This window comes from Moschus berezovskii, chromosome 10 (assembly GCF_049115385.1).
Source record: "Moschus berezovskii isolate FMDL1 chromosome 10, NW_MosBer_1.0, whole genome shotgun sequence".
In the NCBI taxonomy this organism is placed as follows: Eukaryota; Metazoa; Chordata; class Mammalia; order Artiodactyla; family Moschidae; genus Moschus; species Moschus berezovskii.
Genome location: NC_142469.1, coordinates 11,378,175 through 11,391,308, shown reverse-complemented (window position 1 = coordinate 11,391,308; position 13,134 = coordinate 11,378,175). Strand labels below are relative to the sequence as shown.

General features: G+C 44.2%; 1 protein-coding gene across 2 annotated transcripts in view; it reads right to left on the bottom strand.

Moving 5' to 3' along the window:
• The window catches only part of ADGRB3 (adhesion G protein-coupled receptor B3), an 893,473-nt gene extending 885,742 nt beyond the window's left edge, over positions 1–7,731 (bottom strand). The window contains exons 1-3 of one of the 2 annotated variants that reach the window (XM_055433831.2): positions 7,041–7,731; positions 5,450–5,615; positions 3,600–4,371 (exon numbers count right to left, since the gene is read on the bottom strand). In XM_055433831.2, the coding sequence (XP_055289806.1) occupies positions 3,600–4,356 (757 nt within the window). In that variant the 5' untranslated portion in view covers positions 4,357–4,371; positions 5,450–5,615; positions 7,041–7,731. Of the gene's footprint in view, positions 1–3,599; positions 4,372–5,449; positions 5,690–7,040 lie in introns of those variants that run through there. The other variant, XM_088840488.1, reaches the window with a different exon arrangement.
• Positions 7,732–13,134: the final 5,403 nt, after the last annotated feature.

Below are 13,134 nucleotides of genomic sequence, written 5' to 3'. Positions count from 1 at the left end.
GGCTTCTTACGTGATTTAGACACCCTGGTATGCAATTTATCTCTCTTAACTTCTAATTATTTAAGTGAAATAGTAAGAAATAAGATTATATATCATCTTTTATACTTTAGCTATATAGTCCAGGATCATCTGTGGTAAAAGAAAGCTATAAAACATATGAAAGACCTCATGAATAATACCAGTCTCGCTGATACTCACATCTGAAAACCAGGTAAACAGCAATGTTATTTTAGTTTTCTTTTAAAAACAGGTATATATACTGTACATAAACAGTTCTTTAACTTTCAAGTTCTTAACATTTTCAAGATTTTCAAGTTCTTAACAGTTCTTAACATTTTCAAGAGAGTCCATTTTGCTGATTTACTAGACTTTCAAAATTAAACATAAAAATTAGGAAATGACAGCTAAGTTTTTATAATCATATGGCACCCTCAAATATGTGAAATGTGATCTTAAATAAGAAAATATTTAAATATACTAAAATTTCACACTTTAATGAAGCATCATTTAACAATTTACTTTTATAATATATTCAAGGTAACACCTATAATTGTCAGTGTTGTCATTTCAAACAGTAATAGTCTTCTTACTGTTTTCTGGCTATGAAATTCTTAAGTACACGAATGTTTGTTAACAAACATCTTAGTAGAAATCCTATCTCAAAACTGACATGCCATTGCTGGGAGCCCATAGTTTTCTCAAATACTAACGAAATGTGATAACTCCAATTGACAGATACAAAATATTCAGTATTCAGCATATCTTTTACCATCACTAGCAGCATTACATAAAAAATTCTGAAACTGTATCCACTGAGCGTACAGACCATTCTGTCAAATTTGTGCCACCTCTGTGACGTAATACACTGGAAAATACTTCTTTCTGTGTCAGTACTGATAACAACAATTAAAATGGGAGGCAAAAACTATGGAGGATGAACTTGTAAATATTCCCCTTATGATTTACAGGATAGTTTACTTTCCACAGAAAGCAGAAATCATAAAGTAATATACAAGTGGGACTTTTAAAATCCCATTTTAGAAGTTGAGATTCAGTTCAGTTCAGTCGCTCAGTCGTGTCCGACTCCTTGCAACCCCATGAATCAGAAGTTGAGATTACATATTACCAAATAAAAGGAAGACATTTTGGAATTAAATTATATATGAGTAGCACCACTGTATGTAATTATTGCATATAGCCCTCAAGCCCTGTGAATATCATCATGTGGTAGTTTATTCAAAATAGTATTAAACAATTCTTTCATAAGATTTTACATATCATTTGTATTGACTAAGATTTAATGTACTTTTTGCATAATTTGACTAAACTAAGCATCTGCAGATTTTCACATTCTTTTCCTACAATGTAACAGGGCCTGAAAGGCCTTCTTTGAATGAATTAAGGAGTACTATATACATATTTTATAGGGATTACTTACAAATGCATCAGCAACAATTATGTCATCAGGAATTACTTATCCTTACCTTTCTGACTCAGAACACCTAAGCAATTCAAGAGCACAAATTTAGAAGACAGAGGATATAGATTGTGCAATTTTACTGATACAGCACATACTCTTCCCCTATTATATAAACTTTTCCTCTTCAGCTCTATTAACATGTTAACGATTTTAAAACAATCACTGATTTCTCTATGGAGGCATTTCTTTATCATCTCACCAGCTAATTAGCCAAAAGAAGTGTACAGCATCCCCCAGGGTTCAAACATCTAATGTCTAAAATCATTCTTAGTCATTTACTGAAACGAATGGCCTTCTAGTCCAACTTCTATAAATCTCAGCCCTTTTCTAACCCACACCTCATGATCATGACAAGCAAAATCTCTAAAAATCATACTCAGTGAACACACAACAACTTTGTTTTTGTCACTTGCTACCATTCACAAAAAAAAGGGGGGTTGTATATATACCAAGATTCTTTTCCCACTGTCATCAGCAGTCAATTTGATGATAAAATTTTAACCACTGAAGATACAAATTGTCTCCATTTTATCAGAACAGCAATAAAACAGACAAGCAAAACCTAGATGCTGGTGTTAACTGTCTTATTAGCCAGCTTATAACATCACACTTTCCTCATGTACTATAGCTTCTTATTCTAAGGGACACTAATCGGTTTTAAATGGTGTTAAATACCATCCCTGCAGTTGCAAGTGCTTCTCTGGGATTTTTACTAGAGAAAAAGAACCCCTGTAATTTAAAACCACTTTGCTTTCTTCAGTCACAGCTGTTAGGGAAACACTGACCTGTAGAAATCTTAAAGGTTTTTCACCCCTCTCCCAGCGCCATTAGTCTGAATTTATTTTCTAAGGCTTCTTTGCCCCGAGTGCCATGGCTTTTCCATAATTCCCATCCCCCAAAAGGCTTTCAGCAGAAAAATCAAGGCTTTTTGCTGGTTAAGCCGTTTTCTCTCTCTTTCCCCACCACCCCACCCCCTTACAAAACCTTGGCTACACTTAAAATTCTCCAACAACGTGTCAATTTTATGTTGGCCACAAAGACAACTTCTGTTGGGGGAGGAGAGTAAGGAGGGACTGGAGCTTGGCTGTCCCTTTCCACAGACAGGGATCTTTGTGGCAATCAGAAAACATTTCCTGCATAAAAATTCAACATGCACTCTGGGTGCAGGGTTGGGGAGCAAGAGAGCATAGATACCAGCCAGCCATGCCCTCAAATGAACAGAATGCATCCCCTAACCTTCCAAAGGGGCAGGCCGTTTTCTCAAAATGTGCCAGCTTTCCAGCCTTATTAAATGTAATTCACAGTCTCAGATCCTGGGGCAGCTTCCCCATTAGTCTGGGTGAAGCTATAAATCACTCCTGTACTTTCCCCTTTTCTTCTGCATTTCCGCTGCACAGCTTTCCATCTAGCTTAGCTCTGACAAGCTCAAGAGGGGACCAAGAAGACAGAACCAAAAGTCATGCTAACAGGGTACCAGGTCTTGCAGGACCTGTCTGTGTTCATTTGTAACCTCACAGTCTGCACTTCCAGCGGGCTTCCGATGACCACAGAGCCTGCATCGGACTCACTGTGCAAAGCAGCTTTGACACAATGCTGGGTCTCTGGGGGAGGGGCACCCTTGCCATCCCATGTGGGGGTGTTATTTGGTCCACACCGACATGCCATTGAATCTGTCACCTCTCAGTAGCTACGCCCCAAAATCCAACCCGGAAAGAGGCCACAGATGAGACAGTGGGCTGAAGCCCCAGCGAGAAGCCTACAGATCCACTCCTAGGTCTGTGAGTATCTCCATCTCCCCCAGGGGCTGCAGCCTAAGAAAGCAATAAAGCATCACCCCCGCCCCACCGCACCTCCACCTCAAACTGACTCCACTTTTTGCACCTATTTTCCCCTGAACATTCCCACTGGCATCTAAGGGTAGGTTGCTGAGCACCACCCCACCCTGCCACCCGTCTAAAACCTTGAAAGTAAAACTAGCTTGAGAGACCAATGAGGCCCACAAATCAATCCAGAGGTGACCCAGGGACATGGCAAGGGTCCGGCCGGCCGTGGGACACAGCACGTTTCCGCCCCGTCGCCCCCCGCCCCCGCCCCGACACCCCTTCTCAGCTGACCTTACCTTCTTTGGGCGGTCGCTTGGCCTCCCTGGTAAGATTGCAGACCTGGGTGGTTTGCAGCTCTTGGGTCAGGCAGCCCTCGGTCTGCTCATTCAGGGGTAACACCACGTTATTTAACAAAACCAGCGCCTGGTCGTCAAGTCCCCACTCTCCCAAGTGCTGAGGGCAGGTGCACTTGGTATACATAATCCCGCAGGACTCCGTTCTCCCATTTTCTGACTTCAAGCAGCTCTCCAACCAAGTGCATAACACATGGCAACCAAACTGGCTCGGGCTCACCTTGTTCAACACCAAAAACTCAAAAAAAGATTTCTGATCTTCTTCCCCTTTTTTCTGTAATCCTGGGAAATTGGTTGGAAAGACCCGACGTATCTGAATAAAATTTTTGTCATACTGTAGAAAAACGAAAGCATTCTTGGATTCGCAGAGTTGCATTATAGAATGATTCTTTCTTAAAAGATCCTTGATTTTTTCATGGGAAAAATGATCAAACTGATAAGCCAGGAGGGAAAAGTTAGAGCAGCTAAGGTCCTTTTTGGAAAATTTCAGGTAAATGCTATATTTGGTTGGATCTGGATTTTCCAGCGTCCAAGTGCAGTTTGTAAAGTTTTTGGGAAACATTTCACTTACAGAATATGATCCATAAATGACTCCCTTCACCAAAGTTGAACACCAGAAGTCTTGGGCAGCATTAAATCCAAACATAACCAGGAGATAGGTGGAAAATATATAAATCAGCAGGTTACGAACAGCCTTCATCCTATGTCATTTGGCCTGTAAAAATGGCAATGAAAGTAAAATGCAAGTAGAAGTCTACGCGCATTGATAAAAAGAAACTCCTTCCAATATTACAGCCAGCTGTTTTCAAGATTTCAGTAAAAAAGCCTTTTTAAAAAAAGGGCAGGTAATTTTTTTATAATGCCAGAAAACTGTTGCTGTGTGAACAGCGCCCTCACGTGGTCCTTCGCAATGGCCAAATTCTCTACATTCAATTTTAAAAATAATATTCAATAGATTACTAATAGGAACGCTCTTATCTACCAAGATTTCCTTTAAGTGCATTATGATTCCATTGAAAGAAGAGGAAAACTCTGCTTTTTAAATAACAACCTAAATTTTAATTTCTGAGATATTTGTAAGCAACCTAGACAAACCTTTTCTCCCCCTCAGCTCTCTGCCTGCAGTAAACAACATCACACAAAATCTGATAATCTGAGAACAGCTGTCGTCATATTATTTCTTTTCTTTTAAATGTGAAAAGCACGTATGACAAATGATAGCCTCAATTTTAAAGGCACAAATGATAATTTGTTGCAGCTGAAACACCATCGCCCAAATGCTCCTACTAGTCTTTGCAGGGGCCACTATGTGAATTGATGAGAAATTCCCATGCAAAACTACAGGCATTCATGTAGATTAAGAGAATTTGTAACTATCATCCAAGAAAGGGCAGATACAGAAGGAAGACTTGCTTTTGGACATCATCACTGAGAACCACAATTTAAGGCAGTCATTTCAATGTGACATGCCTCCTGGGATACATAAAGTAGACCATTGTATTAGTATCTGTTTCCAAAGGCGGTACTAGTGAATAATCCCAGAACCACAGTAACTGAACTGGTTTTAGTCTTTTTTTTTTTTTTTTTAATTAGGGCTATTTTACCTAGAGTTATCTACTATAATTTAACATTTACACATGGTAGATATAAGAATTAGCATTGTCTCTTCTAGCAGATTTCAATTACTGAATTGTTGCTACCTCTCCAATAACAGCTCCAAAGCTCTTTTCTTTTCCCCCTCTATTTTTTTTAGCCTGGCCTTACATAATACAGTAATTCTTGGTTATATTTACCTCTGTAAGTTGTTATCCAAAAGTAACTTGAATATTTTTCAGCTTTAACCTTTAAGAAGTTATTTCTTAGAATAAATGACACTGCTTTTTTGCTTAGCCTTTGAGCTGAGAAAAGTGATGCCAAGTTAATTTTAAAAGTCTTTAGGCTGCAGTCTCTTCCACTGTTCTGTAAACAGAGACAGACATACAGACATATAGATAGTTAAGAGTTTTCATGTCTTTGCCTGGGTCTTCTCTGAACCAAAGGATAAAACCCTCTTCCTCCCCATTGCATAACACACACCAAAGCATGCACACAAAATCCAGTGATGAAGTCCCTGAAGATAGATCTGCAATCCCCAGATCATGATTCCAATTCTATGTCTTCATAAAAGCAAAAACAACTCCAATTCTAAATCTCCATATAGCAGCAGTTTAAAATAACATCAGAATTGCTGGGACTATGAAGACAGTGTTCTCTGATTCAAACATACAGCTCAATGAATAATGCATTTTCTTCTTGAGAAAATAAAGCCAATGAGGATGTAAAGGTTAAAAAACAGGGAAAGTTATAGGAAATTCTAGAAATAATTCCCCCTTTTTCCCCCTGCTGTAGCACTTTGCAGGCAATGCAGGTCTGCGCAGTGTTCTTCAGGATAGAGTGTAGGCGTTGAGAGCCAATGTGACAGTGAGTGTCTAAATTAGGAATTCCATCCATGAAAGGGGGCTTCATATTATAATCACTAACTCAAAAAGAGGTCGTATTTCTTTTCCCAATGAAACCTGGTACTTTTGCTTCCATCTATTTGACAGTGCATGTCTGCATTGCTGTGCTCATCAAGGATGAGAAATAGTGGATAAACGGCTCTGATTTCACTCTTCGAGCCTGCTCAAGAAAGCCCCCTCAATATAACGCTCTTTATTTCGATCACTGGTATATTCCTTCGTGTATGGAGTCTTTTATTCTACATAATCACAAATGGATCGCCGAACTCTGTCACCCCCACCACCACCCCCATCCCCCGCCAGTCCCCGACTGCAGGGCCACTTCCAACAATTATATCTTTCTCTTTAAGAAAGAACCGGGTTGCGGGTGTGTAAGGGGCCCGGCCACCGAGGATTCAAGGATGTGCCATTTATTTATTTATTTGTCTCCTGCTGAGAGGCAAACTGGCGTTTAGTTTAGCTCCCCTCAAAACTGATTTTCTGGGTGACACTTTAGTCGAACATAGACGGCGCCATCACTCCACTGATTTTTTTTTCTTTCTCCCCCAATAGAAGACCCACGGCCTCCCCTTATCTTAACTTCCTTTTAACCTAACATTTCCCCGCACAAAATGACCCCGATCACACGCAACCGCCAGATGTTCCAGGTCTCTCAGCCTATCCCTCCTGACCGAGCACATCTCTGGAAAACGAGACTTGCCTAACTTTTCAACTGCGGCGTTTAAGTCAATGGAGACCGTCAGGTCTGCTCGCAGCCCCTCCATCCGCCAGCAACAGCCTTGCCTTTCCCGATCCTTCCTCCGCAAACCCCCCCACCCGGGGTGGGGGAAGCTGGTGGCTGGCGACCCTGGCGGAGGGAAGGTGACCCCCGGACCCCCGTCCTTACCTTCCTCTTGGAACGCTCGGGGCGCCTAAGGCAGCAGCGCAGGCACGCGTCCCAGCAACAGCGACGGAGAGACGCCCCTTCGGTCCCGAGCCCCGGAGCCCATCTTTCCCCGGCTGAGCTTAGAAAATCAGGATGGATTTTTTTTTTTTTAACGCGCACATAAGAGAAGCAAAAGAACGCGGGGATCGGGGGTAGGGGGAGAGAGAATCAAAGAGGGGAGGGCTGGGGGAATAAAAGCCCCCCAGGAACCCGGAGCCTACGCCGTAGCCAAGTGGATCCAACCTCCCACCGAGGCGCCGGCGGGAGCGGGGAGAGCCCCCCGAAGACAGACGCTAAGGAATTTAAAAAAAAAAAAAAAAAGGAAGTGGCTTCACAGCCACTGGAGCTGTTTTTCCAGACCTGCCCCCCAAGCAAAGCAATCGGCCAGGAAGCCAAGGAAGCGCGCCGAGCAGAGGCGGCGGCGCAGCCGATGCGCCGGGGCGGCGGGTTCACTCCGCGGGCGACCGCGGCCGCCTCGGGAGGCTGGGGCTCCTGCCTTCCCCTCTCCCCGTTCTCCTCCCGCCCCTCCGTCTCCTCCCGCCCCCCAGCCCGCAGGTACTGAGGAGCGGAGGGGCGAAGAAAAAAAAAGAGCCTTGGCTGGGGATGCTGGTGATGTTGGAGAGCCGTGTGAATGCCCGGCGAGGAGGGAGGCGAGAGGGGAGCCAGATAGTAAAGCTCTGTGTCGGGCGTGCGCGCGCGGCGCTCGCTCTCCCGGGCGCGCGGCGGCCGGAGCGCGCGGCCCCCCAGGCGCGCGCCGGGCCCTGCGTGTGCTCGGCGGGGACGGAGAGCGCGCGCGCCCCGGGCGCGTGCTGGGCCCCGCGCGTGCTCGGCGGCGCGCGCGTGCAGCGCGGTGCGCCCGGAGGCGGCCGGGGGCCGGCGTGGAGCTCGGCCTGGCGGGGCGCGGGCGGCGGGAGGGGCGCGCGCGGGAGGCCGGCGGGCGGCGCGCCAACCCCTGGGCCGCGGTGCCCCTCACGTCACCGCTGCTTGCAGCCCGCACTTCCCGGGAGCGCGGCTGTCTGCGCCTGGGAGGTCTGTGCACCTGCAGTTCCCAGCGCCGCTGTCGGCGGGGACTGACTGCCCCAGGGAGGCCAGGCCCGGGCTGCTGAGCGCGGGAAGGCGACCCGCGGGGTTGGGGGCGAAACTGCCGCACTAGGTCGCCTTTCTCTCTCTCGCTTTTTTTTTTTTTTTTTCCCAGCGCCGACCTGTCGCATCTTTTCCTTTCCGCACCTGGACTCGGAGGGATGGATCTCCCACCGCGGAGGGGGCAGGTCTCACCCCCCGCAAACGGCGCGCTTACCCTGGAGGAACAATACTAGTTTTGTTTTGTTTTTTCTTTTTTTCCCCCTGCGAGGCTGCAAGTAACATCTTACTTGTTCTGGCTGATACGGCGGCCGAGGTTGGGGGTCTGAGTTGCCTTCTGCATGGCGATGGGATCGTGCTTATGGGGTCGAAACTTTTGTTTTCTTAATGCAACCAGTTCTTTTTCGAGTTTCCCTAGTAACAGTTTGGGCACGGGGGTGCCAAGGAGGGAAGGACTGGAGGAGGAGAAGCTACCAGATTCTCGATGTAGCAGGGAAAGAGGGGTAAATGTCTACCACTCCCCAGCTTGGTGTTCTTGCCTCCTGGACAGTTGGCTGACAAGTATTTGATGAACTAGCTTCCAGTACGTGCAGCAAAAGGTTATTTGCCTACCGGGTATGCCTCTACTTGTAAACGGCAGTTGGTGCTTTGCAAAAACAGGTGATAAAATAGTACGTTGATGTACGGGAAGAGACCATGCTAGGGTAATTCATACAACGTGTGGAGTCTTCCTCTGGGTGAGTTGCTTGAGCGGCAGATGAAGTTGAATAAAACACATTTCCATCATTTTCTCTCCTTACTTCTGCATTTTTATTTCTTCCTCATGTTGTTCCTCACCCCTGGGTCGATTGGATAGCCGGGAACATCATTTTAAAAGAGGATTGTAGTGAAAACAGGAAGGTGTCCACGATCTGTTCACAGGAGTAGTCTGAAATGTTAAAACTGGTCATTTACTGCTTAATACAAATTAATAGTGTGACCCTCTTTAAGGCTTTTTCTTTTGGGACAAGTGTTCAGAGGAACACTCTGTAAGGGAAACAGTTAATCATTCCCCATCCAGCCGACTTTAACCGTGTTCCAGGAAAATTCACTGCTGAGAGCTGCCTGGGTGGCGTTTTGGTTTTGTGTCGTTTTGGGTTCGTTTCAATATTTTATTCATTTAAGAGAATGTGAAAGGAAAATAAGGTTTATGTCCGGGGCATAATCCAAAACAATGTGTCTTCAGTAAACACATTTTTTAAAATTTAAAAATAAATTTCATTTATTTTAACTTCCACAGAGATTGTGATTATGATATTGCAAGACATTTTGGTCAAGTCTGTTATTTTGCCAGAAATGAAAAATACAGAGACTAATGGCATGCAAAATAAATGGAGAAAAGGAGAATGTTGCATGTGATTTGTACATAAAAAGGAACCAATGTGTGGTTTAAATATACTTCTACTTTGCAACTAGAGGTTTCTCACATTATCTTGAATAGTGATTTAGTCGTTTCTTTCAAAATCTTGTGGGTCTCACGACAGTGACATAAGAATAACAGCCAAAAGGAACAATTTTAAAAGGCTTAATCCTGAAGGGAAAGGAGCACTCACTCCCAGGGTCATTTATATTCCAGAGCAATGCGGGGCTGGGTTAGGGAGAAAGCCACCCTTAATAAAGCACTTCACCCTTCACACCGTTTCCCATAACCTTCATAAATTGCAGGCTACAGAGCCGGCCTGATGATCATCCTGCTGAGGTATATTTATAGCAGATGATTTGTGGATGATAAATATGCCAAGCAAGTGGCGGGCTCCAGTAACCCTAAGCTGGTCTGATTTGCTCAGGGAGTCAGAATCAAGAATCACAAAAAGAACGGTAGGTGGAGAAATCTGGTCTCTGGTCCCTGACAACAGCACAGTCCCGAGAGAAGCCGAGGGAGAACCACCCTGCTCCCGTCTGCAGAGTTCCACCAGGTGACGGCACTGCTTATACACGGACTCCAGCCCCAACCACAAAAAAGGAGCGCAACAGTTGAGACTCTGTGTCCTGTTTCCCTCTTGAGATTGGACTATTTCATACTTTAATGCAATTTAAATTCACCGTTTCAAAGAATAATCATCAGCCTTCTCGTGGCCTTTCACAAGTCCGTGTGTGTGTGTGTAAACACACACACATATATTACATATCAGTTCAGTTCAGTTCAGTCGCTCAGTCGTGTCCGACTCTCCGCGACCCAATGAATCACAGCATGCCAGGCCTCCCTGTCCATCACCAACTCCCGGAGTTCATTCAAACTCATGTCCATCGAGTCGGTGATGCCATCCAGCCATCTCATTCTCTGTCATCCCCTTCTCGTCCCGCCCCCAACCTTTCCCAGCATCAGAGTCTTTTCCAGTGAGTCAACTCGTCGCATGAAGTGGCCAAAGTATTGCAGTTTCAGCTTTAGCATCAGTCCTTCCAATGAACACCCAGGATCGATCTCCCTTAGAATGGACTGGTTGGATCTCCTTGCGGTACAAGGGACTCTCAAGAGTCTTCTCCAGCACCACAGTTCAAAAGCATCAATTCTTCCGCGATCAGCTTTCTTGACAGTCCAACTCTCACATCCGTACATGACCACGCATGATATATACACGTGAATATATGCACATATTGTTTGTGAGTGTACATATGCACATATATAAATATGTAATACATACATATGTATTTCAGCTGTTACACGTATATTTGTTTGGGAGGGTGATTTCACTACATTGCAGTATATTTCTCTTTGGTTAAGTACTCTAGCTTCCCAGGTGGCTCAGTGGTAAAGAATCTGCCTGCCGATGCAGGAGACATAAGAGACACAGTTTCAGTCCCTGGGTCGGGAAGATCCCCTGGAGGAGGAAATGGCAACCACTCCAGTATTTTTGCCTGTAAAATTCCATAGACAGAGAAACCTAGTGGGCTACAACCCATGGGGTAGCAAAGAGTCAGACATGACTGAGCAAGCACTCAAAGTACTCTTACCTCAAAACTGCGAGATTAATGTATAAAGTAATTTTTATTTAAGTAACCCAGATAACCACAATGGTGTGGCGATTCACCTATACCTGGACATTCTAGAGTGTGAAGTCAAGTGGGCTTAGGAAGAATTACTATGAACACAGGATTGTTGGTATCTAAACCTAGCTTGAAGGATTTTGAGCATTATGTTGCTAGCATGTGAAATGACCGCAATTGTACAGTAGTGTGAACATTCTTTGACATTGTCGTTCTTTGGGATTGGAATGAAAACTGACCTTTTCCCGTCCTTGGTCACTGCTGAGTTCTTCAAATTTGCTGACATATTGAGTACAGCACATTAACATCATCATATTTAGGATTTGAAATAGCTCAGCTGGAATTCTATCACCTCCGCTAGCTTTGTTCGTAGTAATGCTAAGTTCACTTGACTTCACTCAAGGATGCCCGACTCTAGGTGAATGACCACACTGTCATGGTTATTTGGGTCATTAAGACCTTTTTTGTATAGTTCTTCGGTGTATTCTTGTCACCTCTTCTTAATCTCTTCCTCTTCTGTTGTTGCTGCTGCTGCTGCTAAGTCGCTTCAGTCGTGTCCGACTCTGTGCGACCCTACAGATGGCAGCCCACCAGGCTCCGCCGTCCCTGGAATTCTCCAGGCAAGAACACTGGAGTGGGTTGCCATTTCCTTCTCCAATCCTCTTCTGTTAGGACCATACCATTTCTAGCCTTTATTGTGCTCATCCTCGCATGAAATTTTCCCTTAGTATTTCCAATTTTCTTGAAAAGATCTCTAGTCTTTTTCATTCTATTATTTTCCTCTATTTCTTTGCATTTTTCATTTAAGAAAGCCTTTTAAAAATAATTTATTTTAATTGAAGGCTAATTACTTTACAATATTGTGGTGGTTTTTGCCATACATCGTCATGAATCAGCCACGGGTGCACATGTGTCCCACCATCCTGAACCCCATCCCTCCTCCTCCCCACCCCATCCCTCTGGGTTATCCCAGAGCACCAGCTTTGGGTGCTCTGCTTCATGCTCTGAACTTGCACTGGTCATCTGTTTTACAAAGGGTGATATACATGTTTCAATGTTATTCTCTCATATCATCCCACCATCACCTTCTCCCACACAGTCCAAAAGTCTGTTCTTTACATCTGTGTTTCTTTTGCTGTCTTGCATATAGGGTCATCAATGCCATGTTTCTAAATTCCACATATATGCATTAATATACTGTGTTGGTGTTTCTCTTTTTGGCTTACTTCACTCTGTATAATAGGCTCCAGTTTCATCTGCCTCAGTAAAACTGTCTCAAATGTGTTCTTTTTTACTCCACTGTGTATCTGTACCATAACTTCCTTATCCGTTTGTCTACCAATGGACGTCTAGGTTGCTTCTATGTCCTGGCTACTGTAAACAGTGCTGTGGTGAACATTGGGGTACACATATCTCTTTCAATTCTTGTTTCCTCGGTGTCTATGCTCAGCAGTGGGATTGCTGGGTTGTAGGGCAGTTGTATTTCCAGGTTTTTAAGGAATCTCCACTCTGTTCTCCATAGTGGCTGTACCAATTTGCATTCCCACCAACAGTGTGAGAGGTTTCCTTTTTCTCCTCACCCTCTCCAGCATTTATTGTTTGTAGACTTTTTAACAGCAGCCATTCTGACTGGCGTGAGATGGTACCTCATGGTACCCCAATGTTCATCGCAGCACTATTGACAATAGCCAGGACATGGAAGTAAACTAGATGCCCATCGGCAGACGAATTAATAAGAAAGCTGTGGTACATATACACAATGGAATATTACTCAGCTATTAAAAAGAATGCATTTGTATCAGTTCTAATGAGGTGGATGAAACTGGAGTCTATTAAACAGAGTGAAGTAAGTCAGAAAGAAAAATATCAACACAGTATACTAATGCCTATATATGGAATTTAGAAAGATGGTAATGATGACCCTATATGTGAGACAGCAAAAGAGACACAG